This window comes from Balaenoptera ricei, chromosome 11 (assembly GCF_028023285.1).
Source record: "Balaenoptera ricei isolate mBalRic1 chromosome 11, mBalRic1.hap2, whole genome shotgun sequence".
Lineage (NCBI taxonomy): Eukaryota > Metazoa > Chordata > Mammalia > Artiodactyla > Balaenopteridae > Balaenoptera > Balaenoptera ricei.
The window spans coordinates 43,223,135-43,245,515 of record NC_082649.1 but is presented as its reverse complement, the minus strand read 5'-3'; the positions used below and the strand labels follow the sequence as shown (position 1 = coordinate 43,245,515).

At 35.7% G+C, this 22,381-nt stretch overlaps 1 protein-coding gene across 1 annotated transcript in view; it reads right to left on the bottom strand.

Annotated features, from left to right (window-relative positions):
• Positions 1-7,008: 7,008 nt before the first annotated feature.
• The window catches only part of HCRTR2 (hypocretin receptor 2), a 111,494-nt gene continuing 96,121 nt past the window's right edge, over positions 7,009-22,381 (bottom strand). Inside the window, exons 5-8 of the mRNA XM_059937538.1 lie at positions 15,624-15,844; positions 12,509-12,630; positions 9,460-9,688; positions 7,009-7,153 (exon numbers count right to left, since the gene is read on the bottom strand). Coding sequence (XP_059793521.1) covers positions 7,111-7,153; positions 9,460-9,688; positions 12,509-12,630; positions 15,624-15,844 — 615 coding nt within the window. The 3' untranslated portion in view covers positions 7,009-7,110. The remainder of the gene's footprint in view (positions 7,154-9,459; positions 9,689-12,508; positions 12,631-15,623; positions 15,845-22,381) is intronic.

Here is a 22,381-nt window from a genome sequence, read left to right as displayed (position 1 = left end):
AAAATGAGATGACCCAAACACATAGTGATAAGGGAAGATTGGACAAGGAGAAGGAAGAGTGGAGATGATTTGCAGGATAAAATTAAGCAAATTTATACAGTCTTAACAGGCATTTCTAAATAATGAAATTATTTTCAGAACAGCTTCTGACGCAGGAGGAAAAACAATAAGGGCTCATGATAGCAGAGACAGGGTAAAGAAGGTGATATAATTAATGCCATGACCCACTTTCCACCTGGAGATGTAAATCTCTGGAGTGCAATCCGCAGTGAGAGAGGAGTGGCTGCCTAGCAACCGAACTCAATAGGCTTTTATGCCTTGTTTGACTCATTTATTCTCAAAGCTGTAGGACAGCAGACTCTCTTTTATAAAGACAGTCATAATTTTCATCAGGGCAAAAAGTAAGAATTTTTTTTAAGTAAATAATGTCTCCTAAAAGGGAATCCTCCTACATTGCTGGTGGGAGTGTAAATTGGTGCAGTCACTATGGAAAACAGTATGGAGGTTCCTCAGAAAACTAAAAATAGAGTTGCCATACAATCCAGCAATCCCACTGCTGGACATATATCCAGACAAAACTATGCTTCAAAAAGATACATGCACCCTTATGTTCATAACAGCACTGTTTACAATAGCCAAGACATGGAAACAACTTAAATGTCCATCAACAGATGAATGGATAAAGAAGATGTGGTACATCTATACAATGGAATATTAGCCATAAAAAAAGAATGAAATAATGCCACTTGCAACAACATGGATAGACCTAGAGATTATCATACTAAGTGAAGTAAGGTCAGAAAGAGAAAGACAAATACCATAAGATATCACTTATATGTGGAATCTAAAATATGGCACAAATTAATTTACTTATGAAACAGAAACAGACTCACAGACATAGAGAACAGACTCATGGTTGTAAAGGGGGAAGAGGGAAGGGAGAGGGATGGACTGGGAGTTTGGGGTTAGTAGATGCAAACTGTCACATATAGAATGGATAAACAACAAGGTCCTACTGTATACCACAGAGAACTATATTCAATATCCTGGGATAAACCATAATGGAAAAAATATGAAAAAGAATGTATATATGTATATAAGTGAGTCACTTTGCTGTATGGCAGAAATTAACACAACACTGTAAGTCAACTATACTTCAAAAAAATAATAAAAATTTGGATTTTCTACCAAAAAAATATGTCTCCTAATGAGTGCAGTACCACCTGGTGGTCTTATTTTTCTTTGGGTGGGGAAGAAGGTAAGTCCAGGATGAGACAGATGAACTGGGATAAAATATAAGGGTAAAGAATCCAGTCATCCCTTTGGGGTTGAGGAGGGAGGTTGTTGTGGGAAACTAAGTGTGAGATGAAAAGGTGGATAAGCAATTGTTGGCTCAGAATATGATGAGGGTTTTGCATTTCAGTGGAGGATCTATTGTCTTAGGAGACAGTAAGTTACAAGGTGGAGCCTGTGATCTGCACTATGCAGGACTGTGGGAGGGATTTGAAGAAGTGTGGAATCCAAGCCTTTCACATTAAGGAGAACAGGAAATGTGAAGCTGGATCCCTGATGCATCACCCACACAGATCCAGGTGTTAATGTGTATGAGTGAAGGGAAGAGAGATCAAGAGGCGGACAAGGCAGCAACAGAGGGAGGTCCACAGGGATGAAGCTCTCCAAGGGGCTAGATTTCACTTACAGATGGAAGGGGAGTCATCTGGGCCTAGGATTGGTGCAAAAGACAGTTCTGGTGCCACCTCCCCCTTCAGTGGTGGTAGGAGAATGGGAATCAATGCTGTCAACCTTAATATGTGGTAAAAAAAAAAAAAAAGGCATGAGTGGTGTAGACTCTGAAAATATCGGGCATTGATTGTTCACAATGGAAAGGGAGTTTCTATAGAAAGAACTGGGACAACATGGAATGAAAGAATGAGCTGGGGAAAGAATTTCCATGCGATTGTCATTAATTCATTGATTCAAGAGATATTTATCAGGGACTTCTCTGTGGCAGGCACTGTTCCAGGAACCAGTGATATAGCCATAAAAAACACAGAGAAGGTCTGTGGCTTCAAGGACTTTAGGTTCTTATTGGTTATTTTAGAGGCGATTTACAGATAGTTTATAGACTTCTTTTCACTTGCCCCAAACTGGTATAACTATATGAGTGCTAGAAAATAAATCAATGAACAAACAAATAATAAATGAAAGAAAGAAAGAAAGAGAAAGAAAGAAACAAGGAAAGAAAGAAAGAAAGAGAAGAAAGGAAGGAAGGAAGAAAAAGAAAGAAAGAAAGGAAGGAAGGAAGGAAGGAATTACAAAGGAAGAAACAAAGAAAAAATAATAATCTTAGGTAAAAGGCTGTCTAGAGTAGCAGAAATATGAAACCTGTATATTTGTAAGAGTGAGGAAAACTAGCCATCAAACTAAAAGGTATAATTTAAGAGAGGGGTAAACTGGATGAAGAAGGGAACTCTTTAAAAGGCTGGAATATGAAACTAATATACTTTGTGAAATACTCTCAGACTAAATAACTCAGTGACATTATCTCTCTATCTATCTTACTATCTACCTGCCTATCTATCTATCTATCATCTATCTATCTATCTATCTATCTACAGTTGACCCTAGAACAATGCTGGGGTTAGGGGTGCCCACCCCCACTCAGTAGGAAATCTGCATATAACTTTATAGTGGGTCTTCTGTATCCACAACTGTAGAATTTACTATTAAAAACTCCTAGTATAGGGCTTCCCTGGTGGCGCAGTGGTTGAGAGTCTGCCTGCTGATGCAGGGGACACAGGTTCGAGCCCTGGTCTGGGAGGATCCCACACGCCGCGGAGCAACTAGGCCCGTGAGCCACAACTACTGAGCCTGCGCATCTGGAGCCTGTGCTCCCCAACGAGAGAGGCCACGATAGTGAGAGGCCCACGCACCGCGATGAAGGGTGGCCCCAGCTTGCCGCAACTAGAGAAAGCCCTAGCACAGAAACGAAGATCCAACATAGCAATCAATCAATTAATCAATCAATCAATAAAGCTTTAAAAATAAATAAATAAATAAAAAACTCCTAGTATAAATGGACCTGTATAGCTCGAATCTGTGTCGTTTAAGGTCAATTATATATATATATATACATATATATATACTTATATGTATATAAAATATATGTAAAATATACATTCTTAAATTTATTATTGAACTTAAAATAGTCCTAAACATTTTAAATATAATGACCAAGAAAACAATTGCCTAATTATGTAAACACCATGTTTACTAGTCTAATACTACATTAAAAATCACAAGGTCATCATTTCCTCTAAGTCAAAGCAAGATCTACTGTATATATCACTCAGTTATACATATACATGCATATATGCATGTATATGTGTTGATAATACTCTAAAATGACCATTTTTCCTACTCCTTAATGGATATTGTACATGATCTAGACACAGCTTTATAAACAAGTTCCACTCTGTCCACTTGAACTGTATAAGGGGAGCTTCCAAATCTGTGCCCCTATGAAAGGGAACAGCACTTCTTTCTGGATATGCTCTTGTTATCACATCTGCAGTAAATTAATCTTCATGTTGCCATGGTCTGCTGAGGATTTCCCAATCTCACAAATATTTTGTTTGTACCATTCTCCCTTTGAGTTAACATATTAACTCAAACATTGGGAAATTAATTAGAAATTGATTACTTAATAAACAACCGTGTTTTTTGTTTGTTTTAAATTGAGTTTTATGTTTCTGCCATTGCACAGGGGCCAAACCAATGACAAGTAATGGAAGAGATGTTTTGTTACCAAAGGTGGCAGCAGCAGCACCTGCTCAGGTGTACATCCCTAGTGACCTGCTATGGCCTTGGCCTGAGAGTCTCAACATTGGGATCCCTTCTAAATTGAGGCAGCGAGCTTAGCTGGGGCTTGAAAAGGGAGCTAACACATATACAGAAGGCCACAGATACACAGATATTGGCGACCAAAAATGGGGTTTTGGGGGATGTAAAATTGTAAATATTTGTATATATAGAAATGTAAGGGTTTTTTTTTATTTTCTCTTGAGCTTTGCTTCATTTGTTCTCAGATGAGTCACTTGCCACTGGTTCACTTCAGGAGATGACCCAAGACAAGAGTCAAACCTATTTACTTGTTGCCTAGGGTTGGGCTGGAGAAAGCCAGGGAGGTCTGTAGGGCATGGCAGGTGGTGGGGGAAGGTTGACCCTGCTTGACTAGGGTGGGCCTGAGGGAAGGACAGCAGCTGGGTAATGGGACAGCAGCGTCAGAAGGGCAAGGCCCAAGAGGCGCTTCGAGAACTTTCCTCTGTTACTTCCTTCCCATTCCTGGCCACTGGCCCCCATGAAAGAGAAGCTGAGTGACCTCTCTTCATGACACTGGGAGGAGGTTTGGCCAAGCACCTGGTCCGTGAAATGGATCACTCAAAGCAAAAACCCTCGCTGCTAAAACAGCTGGTCATTCCTGGGATTTCACCCTGAAAGTTTCACTTTATGTTTTGAAACCAGCCCACATTGAAATCTTATTTCCCTGGAAGGAGCCAAGCATTGACCTTCCCCAGTTTCTATGGCTCCATTTTGATCAAAGTTAGAAACAACAGTGCTGAATAAAAATGGATTTTTAAATTAAAATCCTTAGCCGTTGATTCCACAATTTATCAGAATCATTTAGGTGAATGGAAAGCAGAAAATACACGTTTTAAAATTTATCAATGAACATAAAATAGTCCTAAAAGTTTAGATACAATGACCAAGAAAAAAATTGCTTATTTATGTAAATGCCATACTTACTATTCTAATAACAAATTGAAAACCACAAGGTCATCATTTCCTCTAAGTCAAAACAAGACTAAGTAAATCTCTTAACTCAGATAAAACTCCTAAATTTAATGCTCTATGTAGGCAGTTTTACATAATTTTTATGAAATATTTATTAATTCTAACCATCTTTATTATGGTACCTGCTCTTAAAAACAACATTAAAAACCTTTTATATCATGAATTTCCCTGGTTATATAAACTTATTGGGAAAAATATTTTGGTCATTAAGTACTGCACCAGAGGGCTTAATTCAATCCTTAACTGCAAAGATTTGACACTAGTTATGAGTGAATATCCAACTTATCTAATGAACAACAGCAAGATTTTTCATACAATAGAGAGGGCAGTGTGAGTGTGATTATAGAATTCTCGATATGGTTTTTACTTTAAAACTAACTAAGCAGCATCCTTCAGGGTAGTTGGTGTGCAATCGCGTTGGATTGGATAAGAAATTTCTTCTTGAAGACACAGTAAATCAGGCATAAAGAACTTTAAATGTATAAAATAACTGTTAAACAAGTGACATGATGTTACACATGTGGCATACAACAATTATAGAAATACATTTCATGAAAAACTTAAAAGGCGTTCTAACTCCAAAACCTACAAAGAAATTTTGAGATCATAGAAATACGTGGCAAGAGGGCGGGAGTAATTTTCTCCCCCTTTAATTGCAATAGTTCTCTAGAAAACAATCCCCTTTGAACTTGGGGAGATAACAGTGTTTTTCATGCCTTTGCACTTCACTTTCTATGTACATAAGATAATAGAATAGACTAAAATTAACAATATTTTCTGTTTACATATATTGTCTCTAAAAAAAAATCTATAATTTTGCTTCATGCCATTTGAAAGCTAATTGCACATAACCTAATAGAATTTACTCTTTTTTGACTTGTAACTTGCAGGAAGTAGAAAAATCTTCTATTGTAAAATTAATTGGAATTGAAAAGTTTTCTAAATTATAATGACTGCCCAGATTGTTTTGAAAATGCATTTGATTATTATTATTTATATCAAATGTAAAACATCTATTATTAACTAGCATTAAAATAGTAATAGCCCTCTTCACAATTTGTGTCCAAAAGTATCTATGAGATTTGTCATTCTGGTATTGTCATTCAGGTTTATGTATATTCAGATTACATTTTATAAGCATATTTTCCTTTATCTTCATTAAAACAATGTACACTGGGAGTGAAGCTCAATATCATTGTGCCTGACACTTTTGCAATTAACTTATCAATGATTTATAACAGTTATTTAATACCTAAGAAATGTTCCAAGCCTTGGAAAATTTAGAAGCCATTTTCCTCAGAAACTGAGAATCACCTTTTTGCCAAGAATGAATGAATTTGAATATCAACATTATCATAGTTTTGTAGAAATTCAGAAATAATGAAGTTCAAATGGATTCTATATTAGGTAAAATTATTATCACATTCTTATTGATAACAAAATTTCAGTAAAATTAATGTCATTTTACATTCAATCTGTGAAATATAGCAAAACGAGAGATACATATTCTATGTGTAGCATCAAACAGTCACAACACACTGCTTTCAGAAGAAGTTTTCTAATTTGTGTTATTAGCACGAAGGAGGTAAGTAGTTGACCCTTTGTTCCATAAGACTGGCAGGTTTTGGGAACACCTGTCTCTTTCCCATTTGCCCTATGATGGTCAGTACTAAATCCAGACCTCTTAGGAGGATTCCTGTATCCACAAGTTAACAGCAGTGTGCCTGGGCTGCTATTCCATTCCCACAGTTTCTTGTAAGGACTGGTGTGTGTTTGCTTTTTCCTTCTGGGCAATGCTCATTCTTGGTAACTGTCTGCTTCTACAAACTTAGGCTTTTGTAAGGGTAAATAAAACTGGAGATTTGAAGGTTTTAGTTAGAAACTCAGGGACTTCCCTGGTGGTCCAGTGGTTAAGACATCGCCTTCCAATGCAGGGAGTGCGGGTTTGACCCCAGGTTGGGGAGCTAAGATCCCACATGCCTCAGGGTCAAAAAACCAAAACATAAAACAGAAGCAATATTGTAATAAACTCAATAAAGACTAAAAAAAATGGTCTACATCAAAAAAAATCTTAAAAAAAAAAAAACAAAACGAAAGAAACTCAAATCATCCAAGTAGCCATAAAGCACGCCAGGGCTTTAAAACCTGTCTTCTTCCAAACTGCACTTGTAACACAGGGGCACTATTTCATAAAGCATTACCTCTTTGAGTGAGATAATGCTGAGTGACTTTCAGCCTCTTCTTTCTGACCTCCAATCAGGTTGACAGTAGTGATGACGGTGGTCCCTGTTGTAGATACCTGGGCAGTAAAATACTTTATTTCACATGGTCTAGTATGCCAGTGCCAGGTGGTAGTCTCTGGAGCAGTGGTTCTCAAATTTTAAGGCCCTTCAGAATCACCTGTAGGGCTTGTGAACACACAGATACCTGGGTACCACCCCCAAAGTTTCTGATTTGGCAAATCTGGGATAGGGTGAAGATCTGCCTGTCTAATAAGTTCTCAGGTGATGCTGAAGCTGATAATTCAGGAAGCACACTTTGAAAATCACTGATTTAGAGCAAAGGAATTCTGACTTCTGAGTCCGTTCTTCACAAAATCACACAACTACTGCCTCTCTGAGCCTCTCTCTCTGTCTCTTCAGCTCTGGCTCTCACTTTCTTGCTCTCTCTTTCTCAATCTCTCTTCTTAAATGACAAATAACTAGATATATTAGGATCTAAAACATTTAGCTCTTACTCTGATCTCAGAATTTCTGTTTCGGCAAATCTACTTAGCTATTAAGGCATATGATCAATATTATTTGACATTATCCTCAAACAAAAGTGCTAACGTCCATAGCAATGTGAAAATCACAACTCTTCTTTCATGCAGCATAAATAAGAAAAAAAGCTGTCAGATGTACAAAGGGGAGAAAGCAGAGAGTTACAATACTTTGCTTTCATTGATATTGTTCTGATAATTAACAATATAATTTCAATAAACCTCATATTTGAGGGTAGTTTTTGCTTTGAGTAGTAAAAAGCACAAAGCAATCCCCAGTTCGAAGACACAAAAACCATTTGTGGATAATTCAGTTATATTCTTTCTGAAAGTGATGAGTTGGAAAAAAAAAAAGTAAGAAAAGAGCAAGATAATTTATATGTTCTATGAAAACCTTTCTTAAATATTCTCCATATCTTTTGTTTCAATAAAATAAGAATGCCTACTACTATACTATAAGAAGAAGAGCAACTTTCCATGAACATCTCTTTTACTTTTAAAGTGACTATTTGAATCAGAATAATTTTGCAGAGAAGCAAATTGAAAATATTCAGTGCTTTGAACCCCAGATCTTCCACTTTTATGAAATGTACTGCACTCCTGTTCATTTGTGGGTGAGTAAGAGCAAACCCCTCCATTCTCCTAGTCACCTAGCTCTCAGCCACAGGCCCAGGTAGAATTCACTAACATCAATATAGTCACTGTAATTAAATAGAAACAAAAAAGTGCAACCTTCCTGTCCGTGTCATGGTGAGGACCACCATCATTGGTTGCTTCCTTCTCTGAGTCTGAATCATCTCCCAGAATGCTTTGCTGCTCTGCAGCCTCTACCAACAGGTCCCCCTCTGTGAACTGGAGCTCTCTTGAAGGCACATTCACACCCTAGCACCTAGCACGGTGGGTGCTTTTTGGGAGGTGTTTGATAGATGTTTACAAGACGTAAATAAATGCAAATATTTACCATCAAATCTCCATGGCATTACCCTGTCCAATATGGGACCCAGATGTGATTTGGTATTCTACTACCCTTTTTCTTTGTAAATTGAATTCTTAATTTCATCTACCAGGCCAGTTACCTCATTTTTATTGGTTAGAAGAATACAATAATGGGATATCTTAGTCTTAAATGTTGAAATCTTTCCTTAGAGATGGAAATTGTGTGTTTATAGTTACTCCACAGTTTTTACATGAATACAGTCTTATTGGTCATATGTTGAAATGATAAATGTTAGCAATGGTAAGGTTACAAACCTAAGAAAACTGTGTAAATGAGTTATAAAATTAATGGAAAATAAAGTTGAATAGTATACATGTTTATATAGTTCTGAAAGATAGCTTTTGAGTTATCTAATATAATATGTTATTTTGTATATAAATATACTCTCAAATGTCACACCATAATGACACTCTTTAGTGATTTTTTTAAAACTATAAAGTCAGCTAACATATCTCTTGTTAATCCAGAGTTAGTAATTGCTACTTCTTTTAGTAGCCAAAAGAAAACCAAAGGATAAGTTTGGGTAACTTTTAGCCACCAATTTGAAGGTAAGATTAAAATAACAATTAGAATTGGAAATGCTCATACATTTACTTGACACAAATCCTAATACATGAAGCTAAAAGTGAAACAGCCTGAAAATAAGTTCAGTGGAAGTTTCAACTTCTAACATATCTCAATCAAAAGTTGAGAAATGATTTTAAACTGACTTTATTTCCAAAGAGCAAGAGATCATTTTCTTTTTTAAAAAAAATGGGTCCACAAAGTAATAAAATTTCTGTGTACAGAGATTTAAAAAAAGAAGAGTGGTACTCAGGCATCCCTGTCCTAGGCATCAATCTTCTACCAGTTTTGGAGTGTCCCCGCACCATTGGCCGCTGCTGGGAGTGTGCTAATGCTCGTGAGCACGACCTGCTCGGACAGTTTTGATATGTTATCAATGTTGCTGATCTGGGTGGTCAGGGACTTTCGGCTCTCAGTGCTTGTCCGTCCCCGGGCCAGCGGATCCTCCTGGCGGTGATGAACTCCAAGGCAACAGCAAGAAAATGCAGCTTTAAATTCCTCTCGAAATTTTCCTGGCAAACCAGCGAGAATGAAAGGAAAAAGAATTCAATATGTTTTAACCAATCATGAATAAAATACAACTGACTGGCTCCTATTTTGGAAAAGGAAATGGGTTATTGGAAGCTTGGTACACCGTTTTTTAATAGTTAATTAATTATTTAACTGAAGTATAGTTGATTTACAATATCATGTTAGTTTCAGGTGTACAGCACAGTGAATGCTATATATATATACACTCACACACATATATATACATATATGCATGCATTCGTATATGTATATTCTTTTCCCTTATAGGTTATTACAAAATACTGAGTATAGTCCCCTGTGATATGCAGTAGGACTTTGTTCTTTATTTATCTTATATATAGTAGCAGTAGTGTATAGGTTAATCCCAAACTCCTAATTTATATTCCCTCCGCCCCTTTCCCCATTGGTAACCATAAGTTTGTTTTCTATGTCTGTGGGTCTCTTTCTGTTTTGTAAATAGGCTCATTTGTATCACTTTTTTTAGATTCCACATATAAGTGATATCATATGATATTTGTCTTTCTTTGTCTGACTCACTTTACTTAGTATGATAATCTTTAGGTCCATCCATCTTGCTGCAAATATATACAATGGAATATTACTCAGCCGTAAAAAAGAATGAAATAATGCTTGGTACACTCTTGAAACACTGACACATTTCCATAAAATAGTGAGGTTGCTTTTCATGCCCAATGTTTGGAGTTTGTTTCATGCCTTTAGAAGCAAACCTCCTATACTTGTGAATGTGGGTTATTTTTAACTAGATAACTATAGTAAAGCTGAGTATCAGCAGAAAGGTACCCAGAGATATTTAACGATTTAAAAAATGATGAAACCTAAGTTATACATGGCCAAAAGTACACAGAAATTATCCCTGCATTGTACTCTGAAGAAACTGTTCTATTGACACAATCAGTTCAACAAAATATCTAGAAAATTTCTAACGTTTCATAATCTGCATAAGGCAGAACAAACTGAAAGAAAAATAAACAACTTTAGAAGTTTTTCCTTATCTTTAAATTATTGATATGACGTTGGAGAAGGATAAGGATTAAACACTGACCTTTTAAGCCTCTAAGGGTAAATGGCAGTGTTGGAAATCACCAGTTCTTTTCTCTGAGCTTTGATTACCTACCTGGGTTGTTGAGTGATTAAAATTGGTGCCCACTGATTATCAGCTGCCTTCTTGCCTCATCTTAACCCCCATCATGGCACTTTGACTTGGTTCTGTGGCTTCTACTTCAGATAATTCTCCCTACGACCCTCTAATAGATTTTCCCTGTTTAGTGCAAGCTCAGGGCCTTAGTCATCCCTAAGCCCAGGGCAAGTGTCTCCCCACTGCTTTTTAAGCCACAGTTCCTCACGCCCTTCTCCCTTCAAACAGCACTGGGGCAGTGGTATCTGCTTATCCCAGTCTGAATGTAGTCTTTATTTTGGAGACTGGGGTTGAATGTGTCAGGGGAAGGCATGAAAAGGGGCAACTGAATACAAACCACATATACATCACCTGATTCACCAAAAGGTGAAACAAAGCAGGTATATAGAGGGTACATGCCATGACTGAAAAAAAAAAGTTATTTAAAAAAAAAAGCCTAATTGACTGGTTGTCTTTTTTAATAACCTATATAACCTGGAAGACCAAAGATGAAGTGAGAAAATGCACACACTTTATTCAGCATGCAATAAAATGAATTGTTTATTCTTTCATATAAAATCATCATATATTTGGAGATGGAAATAAAAAAGAAATAGCCGGGCTTCCCTGGTGGCATAGTGGTTAAGAATCCGCCTGCCGATGCAGGGGACATGGGTTCGAGCTCTGGTCTGGGAAGATCACACATGCCGCGGAGCAACTAAGCCCATGCGCCACAACAACTGAGCCTGTGCTCTAGAGCCCGCGTGCCACAACTACTGAAGCCCACACACCTAGAGCCCATGCTCCACAAGAGAAGCCACCTTAATGAGAAGCCTGCAAACCACAACGAAGAGTAGCCCCCGCTTGCCTCAACTAAAAAGAAAGCGCGCACGTAGCAATGAAGACCCAACACAGCCAAAAATAAATAATAAATTAATTTAAAAAAAAAAGAAATAGCCAACCGGTTGGAAAGAAGACAATGTAAAGATATAGCTAATTAAAACACAATTCTAAAACTTAATTAGGCAAAATGTTGGTAGATAAAACAATATTTGGTTAAATGATTTTTATAATTATATTGATTCATAAACAGATGGGTGAAATCAATTGCAGAGGTGTGTATGTGTGGTTCGTTTAGCTTATGTGTTATTTAGGAGGAATATAATTTTTTTTATGGTCATGAGAAATCTTGAGATGAACCCAAGAGATGTTACCCACAAGAGAATTGTAAATACATAAAAATACCTAAAAGTGGAAAGGTTCCAATTCCATTTCAATTAGGCTACAAATGTTGGCAAAGGAAATGATACAAGCAAGGCTGTTTTATTTTCAGATAAAATGATTTGCCATCTTTATAAATCGTAAGTTTAATGTATGACAAGCAAGATTCTCTTATTCAGTTCTCACAGTTCTCACCTTCGTCCTATTTCAAATTTTCTTCTAAATTTTATGGAAAAAATTACTTAGATAATTTTTTCTGATGCGTTAGGTAACACATGTTCCCTCTCATAAGGGAAAAAAACTCAAGACCAGTCAGATCAGGGAAAAATATTCTCATTGTATCACAACTAATATCTTCATATTGTTCAAGAGTGTTCAGACCTTCTGGTCATCGATCCCTCACCCTGGGATGTGGTTTGTACAGAAGAAACAGTTGAAAACTCACCACTGAGAAAATTATAAATAATTGGGTTCACAGCACTATTGGCGTATACAAGCCAGTGTGAAAATGTAAACCAGGCATATACAGTCTCTCTGTCTTCCGTGTGGGTAAACATCCCAAATACTCTGTAGGAAAAGAAACAGTAACATGAAATGTAGTGCGACTCTGGAAAGTACCTTTTAAATAATTAAATTCAAGGGTGAACACAGCCCTTGGTGGCAGTTCCCTGACTCCAGTGCTGCCCTGCAGGACAGACCACTTGCAGGTTTAGGGCACACAGTGGGGCTAGAATAACTTCAGTACCTGAAGGGCACCTCCAAGGCACAATTAGTAAATCAAAAGCCAAATCAAGTCAGAGAAGAAGGGGCTTTCTCTCCTGTAAACAACAACAATAAGAATACAAAGGTTGAATATATATCTATCTCCCTTCTTTCATTTTGTTTCTAAACACAATGGAGCAGCTTTTGTTACTATTTCATTTTGCGTGCATTTTATTTATTTATTTATTTAACACTGGAGTATAGTTGATTAACAATGTTGTGTTAGTTTCAGGTGTACAACAAAGTAATTCAGTTATACATATACTGAGTACTATGTTTTTTCAAGTTTTTTTTCCCATTTAGGTTATTACAGAATATTGAGCAGAGTTCCCTGTGCTATACAGTAGGCCCTTGTTGCTTATCTACTTTAAGCATAGCAGTGTGTACAAAAGCACTCCTAAATTGCAGTCTGTAAGCACTACTTCCTACTTTCATTTGTGCATTGATCAATGTTACATTTCTTCAACTCCAATCTTCCAGCCTTGCTGAAATTTGGCTTCTGGGATTTCTTTATACGCAGAGAAGAACTAGTTTTCAATAGGCAAAATTCTGGTAATTTCTTAAAGTTCATGAGTTTTAATTTTTTTTTATTATTTTAAACTCTGAAAAATATGTTATTATTATCTCCTTAAAGGTCATGTTAAAGATTTGTTCTGTACTTCAAAATACTCATTTATCAAATTCTATTCACTAGACAACAGGAGGCAACTTGCAACTACCCAATACATGTATAGGCTGAAGATTATAATGCATTTCCTGCCAGAGGGCCCATCACTGATTGTGGAATTTGTGCCCGTGATAGAAATACGTTGCCAGAATAAAGTGGTGTTCTATGGAGTACTACAGTTTTACAAAAATATAATGTATAGTAAGACAACATGGATAAATAAATTAATATGTTATGATCCTCTACCACAATGTATCTTTGAAATCCTAGACAAACCAGACCTGCTTTAAAGAAGTTGGTTTTGACTAGTCAGGCAAAACACTAAGTTTCAAAGAAAATAATTTAGGACTTTATTTGTAAGAGAAAGAAAACACGAGCATAAAATGCAAGGGCAAACAGCGATAAGTATTTGAAGAAAATATGTGTGATAAAGAGAAAAACAATTTTCAAGGTTATTTTGAAATTTTTATTTTGTGACAAAGAGCAGAAATCTCAAAAAATGGAAACTATTTTAAATTTAACATGGACTTTCTCCTTAGAAAGCCATTTATTTTCCTTGGAAAGGGAGGTCTGTAAGTCAGAAGAATAGAGAAATATTATGGAGAAGTAGGTATTTGGAACCAGCTAAAGGGAAGGTACAAGTGCTGAGATGCAGGAAATCCAAATGAGTCATCCAGAGAGCAGTAAATCCAATTTTCATTGAGTTTAGATTGACTAAAATAAAAGTACAAAAAAAAAAAAAAAAAGGAGAGAACCTATCCAGTATCCTGGCATGTTTACAAGGTTCTTAAGAGCAAAAATCATCATCTAGCATCAGACTAGAATACAAATACATTTGTATGGGATTTCTGTGGGCAAGAAAAATAAGAAGGGAATTGTGAAAAAATACGGAGGGCAAAGTTGCTTTCATTTTCCTGTGAGCCAGTATACATCTGAAGGACCCAAGCTGCCACAAATCTTATACCTTTAAGGCTGTGTCTATACTAAACAACATTGCTGAACAGAAGTTCATTTTCTCTTTCTTTTCCATTGAAAAAGTCATTAAGAATAGATATATGTATAACTGAATCACTTTGTTATACAGCAGAAATGAACCCAACATTGTAAATCAACATTACTTCAAGAAAAATTTATTTTAAAAAGTACAAAAAAAAAAAAAGAAAAAGAAAAAGTCATTAAACAATCAAAAACAAGGCCCAAAAGAGAATGACAAATCTTTGCAGCTGGTTATACCACCTTTAGACTGTGTGATTCCAGCCAAAGCTGCCTCTCTTCAGAGTCCCCAGCCGTTAGGAATGGGATATTGACTCTGGATCCAGGAAAAATGAGAGAAGCAATCTTAGTTTTAGTTCAAAGTCTCTGATAAACAGAATTAGTATTACCTTGGGACCAGTCTCTGTGCAACTATTACGATAATTCCCGATAAAGATGGTTGGCCAGAAGGTTCCTGGGTACCACTGCCCCTGCATTGGTTGATCATGTTGGTTGTTTTAATAGTGTCTCTGTAGCATTACAAATAACATACCTTCTCTCACTGAAAACTTTTGTACTGATTTTTATTAATATTCATGCTAAACTTGATTCAATGATGTCAGGAAATGAATTTTCTTTCTTTCTGTTTAAACATTCAAAACACAGTATGTGCTGTGATTCCATTTGTTTGTGTGTGTGCTCACAAATGCACTTTTTAAGTATAATTAGAATGCTAAGAAAATTCTTATCTCTTTTTATCCTTTAGATAAAGTTCTGTCACCGTTTCCTATGTCTTTGAGAACAAAGTTTGGAAAACCCATTTGTTCTGATCAAAAAAGAGCTCCGAGCTGTAAATGAGTTTTTTGCATTAGAACTTCTTCTGCATCTAAGGCTTAGCAAATAGCTTGAAGAGGTCAGGGGAACATCTGTTTTATGTCTGCCATTCAATAGAGAATTTGCATGGATAAGAGCATTTAAAAATCCCAGCGCTCTAAAAAACTGTGCTCCCTACCTGCTGGTAACAACACATTGAGTTATCTGGCCTGACAAGCTATCTAGGCAGACGGTTTCCACTTTTCTCTGGCTTAAAAAAAGTCCTTAATTAAGAAACAAGAAAAATGGCAGATCTCTTCATTTTCAAATAATAAGTGAACTTTACCTCTTTAGCACATTGAGGATGCTAATTGGTAGATAGCAAATTGCAAACACCAAAAGCACAACCATCAGCATCCGGGCTGTTTTCCGTCTGGCTCGGATCTGCTTTATTTCAGCGGCCACAGCGCTAATCCTGGATTTGGTCTGCTGTCCTGGCCCCCGAGGCTGTGAAAGAGGCTGCAGGGCCTTCCATTTTCTCTGAACTACAGATGATGTTCCAGGAATCTGAAAGGAGCGGATACCCTTTATTGTTATCTGATTTAGGAAAGTTCCACTTTGGAGGAGTAATTGGAAGACACAGTAAGGAGAGTATCCCAGACACCCGTGGTCTAGGAGGTTTGCGAGCCTCTTTCCCAAGAACGTTTGCTGAGTGTATCCTTGAGTAATACAGCCGAGTGCCAAATAGGAGTCTGGGTGGAAAAAAAAAAGTTGCAACATCACCATTTTGTCGAGGTCTAAAGAGAGCTGCAAATGGAAACGATATCTCTTTATAAAAAGAGTTGTCCACTCAAAGGAATAATATTCAACACTAAAAAGAAATGAGCTATCAAGCCATGAAAAAATAGAGAGGAAACTTAAATGCATATTACCAAGTGAAAGAAGCCAATTTGAGAAGGCTACCTATTATAAGATTCCAACTATATGCTATCCTGGAAAAGATAAAACAATGGAGACAGAAGAATGATCAGTGGTTGCCAGGGGTAGTGGGGGGAGGGCTGAATAGGCATAGCACAGAGGATTTTTAGGGCAGGGAAGATACTACTCTGCATGATACCATAATGATGGATACCTGTCATTACACATTATACAATGTATTTGAATACACCATCCAAACCCATAGAAGGTACAACATCAAGAGTGAACCATAAAGTAAACTGTGAACTTCCGGTGACTATGATGAATCCATGTAGGTTCATCAGTTTTAACAAATGTATCAGTCTGGTAGGGGATGTTGATAATGGGGAGGCTGTTCATGAATGGAGGTTGGGGAGAGATGGGAAATCTCTGTACCTCCCACTTCATTTTTCTGTGAACTTATAACTACTCCAAAAAAATATATGAAACCAAAAAAACCTTCTTAAGTTAAAAGGGAGAGAACTGAAAACTGGGGAAGAAGAGCTCTTGCTAGGAATTCTGATTCAGCTCAGATACCTAGAGTTGAAACAGAAGGAAAACCTAACAGGTAATTGCAAAAGTAACCTGCATAGTTTTTCATGCATCAATACTGCCACCTGCTGCCAGATGGAGAGATAGGACTTAACTACCTATTGCTTTTTATTAGGTTTTCTGCTTCTCAGGTTTGGTTAAGGCAAACCTTTGAATAAAAGGAATAAAAATAAAATAAAATATTCTCTGTTGCCTATCATTTGTTGTTATAAAATTGCTTGAAGGCAATTTTGTGGACCGACCCTTTAAAATGCACATAAAAACCTTGAATATCCCTTGTGGTCTTCCATGAACGTTTCAAATAGCTGGAATTTGTAACAACAGTTACACAACTTGTACTTTTCCACTTCTTTTCAAAGTTATTTGATAATAGCAGGGAGTCCCTCCAAGTATAATATTGTCTTAATTATAAGCTCATGAAGATTGATAGGGTTTAGTGAGCAAAACAATAAAATTCAGCATGTGTAATTTTTTGAGTAAAATGTGCCAACAAGCACACCATAAGAACATCCTAGTTCTATTAAGATTATTCAGCTGTTGCTTTTATCTCTGTGCTGCAAGCCAGAACAGACCAATGTGTCTCTCACAGTAGATGCTGGATGGATTCTGTTGCTTTATCCGTAACAAGATCCAAGTCTGTTAGATAATCTTTAATTTGAGAACAGAATTTTACTTTGATTTCCACACAGATGAATTAATGATAATTAATTAATTATGGTGCTCCTTTTGAATATAACTATTCTCTCTCAAAAAGAAGCAAATGAAGTTAAGGAAAACCTGCCCTTAAATTGAAAAACACCTGATAAATGATTTCTGCTTTTATTCCAATATCATAAATAAACTTTAAAATCACCTTTGAGGTGAAAATACATCCTGGAAGAGGTATTATCACAGTTATGAATTTGAACAATCATGTAAATGATGTACCTTGAAACCTGTCTTGTCTGAAGAAGTCTTTGTGGCCAAGATAAGAAAATGTGCTGTAAACATTAAAAAGGGGATGAGAGAATATTATGAACAACCAGTAAATTTGAAAACTCAATGAACTTAAATGAAATGGATAAATACCATGAAAAAAAAGATAACCAAAACTGACAATGTCTTTACAAACCCTGTTACAAAAAACAAAACAAAACAAAAAATCTCCAGGCCCGGATAGGTTCGTTGATGTAGTATTACACTGACATGTATACACTGATGTGTAAAAAATTGATGATTGATTAAAAAAAAAAAAAAAAGGGATAAGCTAAAAAAAAAAAAAAAAGCAGATTTATTCCAGCAATGCAGTAATGGTTTAACATTTAAAAACATCAATCAATGTAATTTATCATATTAACAGAAAAAGCTATGATCATGTCAATAGAGAAAGGAAAAGCATTTGAAAACTTTAACACCCTTGCATGTAAACTAGTAATAGAATCTTTCTCAACCTGATAAAAGGCATCCATGAAAAGTCTTTAGGGTATCATCCTACTTAACATGAAAGATGAACACTTTCTTCTAAGATTGGTAACAAGCCAACAAAGATTTCTCTCACCACTTCTACTCAACATTGTACTGGAGATCCTAACCAGTACAAGAAGAAAAGAAAAATAAATAAAAGGCATATAGATTGCTTCTATTGAGAAGACATTATTGCTTATGAAGAAAGTCTTAAGGAATCTACAAAAATGCCACTAGAACTAAACATATGAATTTAGCAATATGCAGGACCCTAAATCAATAAACAAAATCAACTGTATTTCTATATACTAGCAATAAATGATTCTAAATTTAAATTGAAAATAACACATTTCAATAGCAAAACGGATTCTAAGAATACATTTAACAAAATGTGGACAAACTATGTGTACTTAAATAATGAAAATTGCTCAGAGCTATTAAAGGAGACCTAAATAAATGAAGAGATATACCATGTTCATGGATTATAAGATTTAATATTGTTAATATGTCAATTTCCCCAAATTGATCTATAGATTTAATGCAATAAATCCCATTCAAAATAATAGCAATCTTTTAACTTTATCGCTCCTTGACAACTTTTTTTTTTTTCCACCTTGGCACTTCTCTTTTAGAATTTAGATGCACGTGCTAAGTTCTTATGATCAGGATCATAACTATTTTCTTTGTCTCATTGTAGCAAGAGAATGTACATTTTTATTATTTCAATCACTTAAAATGCTTTGAGGCTTGCTTTATAGCCTATCATAAGATGTAACCTGAAGACTATTCCATGTGCATTTGAGATGAATGTGTATTCTGCTACTTTTGAAGAGGTATCCCATAGATATATTAGGTCTAGTTGGTTGATAGTTTTTTTCAAGTCTTTTATGTCATTGTTAATGTTCTGCCTAGTTTTTCTATCCATGACTGAAAGATGAGTGTTGAAGTTTTCAATTATTATCATTGAATTGTCTGTTTCTCCACTTAATTCTTCTAGTTTTGCTTCCTGTATTGTGGGCTTCAGTTGTTAAGTGCATATAGGTTTAGAATTTTTATATCTTCTTGATGGAATGATTTATCATTTGAAATATCCTTCTTCACCCATAGTAACACTTTTTATTAACGTTTCTTTCATCTGATATTAGTACAGCTACTTCAGCTTTCCTTTGGTTACTGTTTGCATAGTACCTCTTTTTCATTATTTTACATTTAATCTATTTGTGTCTTTGAATATGAGATGTGTTTTTTGTAGACATCATACAGTTGAATCAGGTTTTTGTTTGTTTGTTTGTTGTTTGTTTTATCTATTCTGCCAACCTCTAGAGTGTTTCATTCATTTACATTTAATGTAACTATTGAGAAAGTGTAATTTTCATGTCTCACTTTGCTGTTTGTTTATATATGTGTGTGTGTATATATATATATATATATATATATATATATATATATATATATAGTTTCTATTTTGTTCCTCTATTCCTCCATTGCTTCTTTATTTTGTGTTAAACAGATATTTTCTAGTATAGCATTTTATTTCTGTTGTTGTTTTTTTCGCTACATTTTTTTTGAGTTATTTTTTTAGTGGTTGCCCTGAGGATTATAATTAACAACTTAATCTGTTTGGATTAATGCCAACTTGATTTCAATAGTATACAAAAACTTTGCTCCAATATAGCTTCATTCCTTCCTCCTTTCTTTGAATTACATCTTTATACATTATAAGCTGAAGATTCACAGTTTTATAATTATTACTTTACAATGTTATCTCAAGTCAAATAGGAGAAGAAAAGAATTTCAAACAAAAATATATTTATACTCTCTTCTATATTTACCTACATAGTTACTTTTATCTCTCTGTGTGAACTTGTGTTACTGCCATTTGATTCTGCCTCTGCAATTACAATTTGCTGTTTATTTTCTCATACTAAACTGACTTGTTATCATCTAATGTCAATTATTTTAAGTTCTTTTTGAAGAATGTTGAAGAATAAAGGGCAGTAGATGAGAATGTGATAAAAATTGGAACAAGGAAATTCTTTCAAAGTTTTAGTCCTTGGAAAGTTGAAATTTAGTTCCAGACTCAAGTATCAGTACAGTTCATCCCCAGCTCCTCACACAGTCCTAGACACATAGTAGGTGGTCAATAAATATTTGTGGAATGAATTAATATGTGTTCATATAATGAGTAAGATTGAATTGTTGAATTAAAAGTTAAGATTTAGTGAGTCTTAAAAAGAGGAGTTCTAGAGAAGATCCTGTAGAATTTCCAGACTGAATGAGTTTTCTGAGACACATTGTCAAATAAAGAGAATATTTAAGTCTTTGATTAGAGCAAAACATTGGATAATTCTCTTCATTGTAACCAAGCAGGACCCTATGGGGCCTTCTAGGGACAGCTTTCCCCCATATCCTGAGGTGTTTTACAGATGTGAAAAACCCCCACCAAATGGAAGAAGTTAACTACTTGATAATCATGAGCACATAGCCCCAGGCCTCCTGGAGTCTATGGTAAGGACTGATAATGTTAAGCTTTGTGACACCACCCTGTTACCTCACCACCAGCCAATCAGAGAATTGTACATGAGCTGATCACATACACTGCCGACACCCCTCCCTCACCTGGCTTTTAAAAATGCTTTGCCGAAACCCTTCAGGGAGTTCAGGGGCTTTGTAGGGCATGAGCCACCCATCTCCTTGCATGGCCTTGCCATAAACTTTCTCTGCTCCAAACTCCAAAGTTTTGGTTTGTTTCACCTCACTGTGCATGGGGCTAATGAACTTGCGCTAACATATGAGGTTTAAAATTCTTGAGAAAGTCAGACAAGGACAGACACTTTGCTCATTAATAATCTTATACTTAGATATTTCAAAGAATGTAACAGATTCCATGCATCTCCGTAATTTTAAGCAAATAAGACAGGCCCTCTGTTTGATGGTTCACTTGATGTAGACTATGGCACACATAATGCCTTGGAACTCTGTTTAGAGACATTAACAGTTGGAATTTGAGAGTTGTTCAAGCAGAATTCTACATAATCACCATTTGGGGTTAATTTACTTTATTGTGGCTGCTAAAGTGAACTCAGATGAACTTGCTGTTTTCTATTGCAATCTGTTTGTAAATGTTTTTAGTTTCACAGCCCAAGCATTTTACTGCAAATCTTCTGGATCATGTGGCTTGTACTAGCCAGGACAATTCATCAAAAGAATGTGGATTATTTCTAAACCTGCAATACAATTTTGAGCTTACTTTAGAGTTTGAGAAATGGAGAACTATAAGCTTAAATAATGAAGGAGTAAACTGGTTGGGATTTGGTAGTTATCTAATTATTTAACAAACATTTTTGGAATACTTTTTTGTGCAAGGTAACATGTTAAGTGTTGGGAAGATGATGATGAACAAGACAGATTTATGTACACCCAAGAAATTTTAAAGTTATGTCGTTCTGTAAATAAATGAATAAGCAAATATAAACATCTCTTATATTTAATGCACACTACCCAGTAAAAATATGGAAGTAGGAAATGCACTTAACACTGAATATTCTTAGTCAAAATATCAATCTAAATTATCTTTATGCCTACATGCTCATCAAAATTTTTTCTCCTTCAAGAATTTTTCAAATTCTAATTTTTCTATGAACTTTGTTCTGAGTAACTGAGCAATGGATTCCTCTCTTTCCTCTTCTATCTAAACTTTCCCAGCACTTTCTCTTATTCTTCCACTAATTTTTTTCTTATAAAGTATTTATCAAGCAACTGATATGTGCTATGCATGTACTAGCTGGAGGGCTAGGAGATCAAGGCTAGTGTGTACTGTCTCCATCTTAGTAGATTAGAGCAGACAGACAAATAAAAAGTCATTATCATGTTACTTGAAAGTACTATGAAAGAAATCTATCTAAGAAAGTAGTCACAAACATCAATTCAACACATGCTTATTATTTTAGAAATATAAAGAGAATGAGGTGAAAGGCCAAATAACAGCATATACTATTAAGATATTTTATTTAATGAGCACTTTCCATGCTTGAGGCACTTGAGTTAATTCATCTAATAAGTGTGAGGTAGATGCTATGCACCCCTGCTTGGCACAGAAATTTAAGTAATTGATAAAACTCCCGCATCTGTTAAATGGCAGGGTTAGAATTT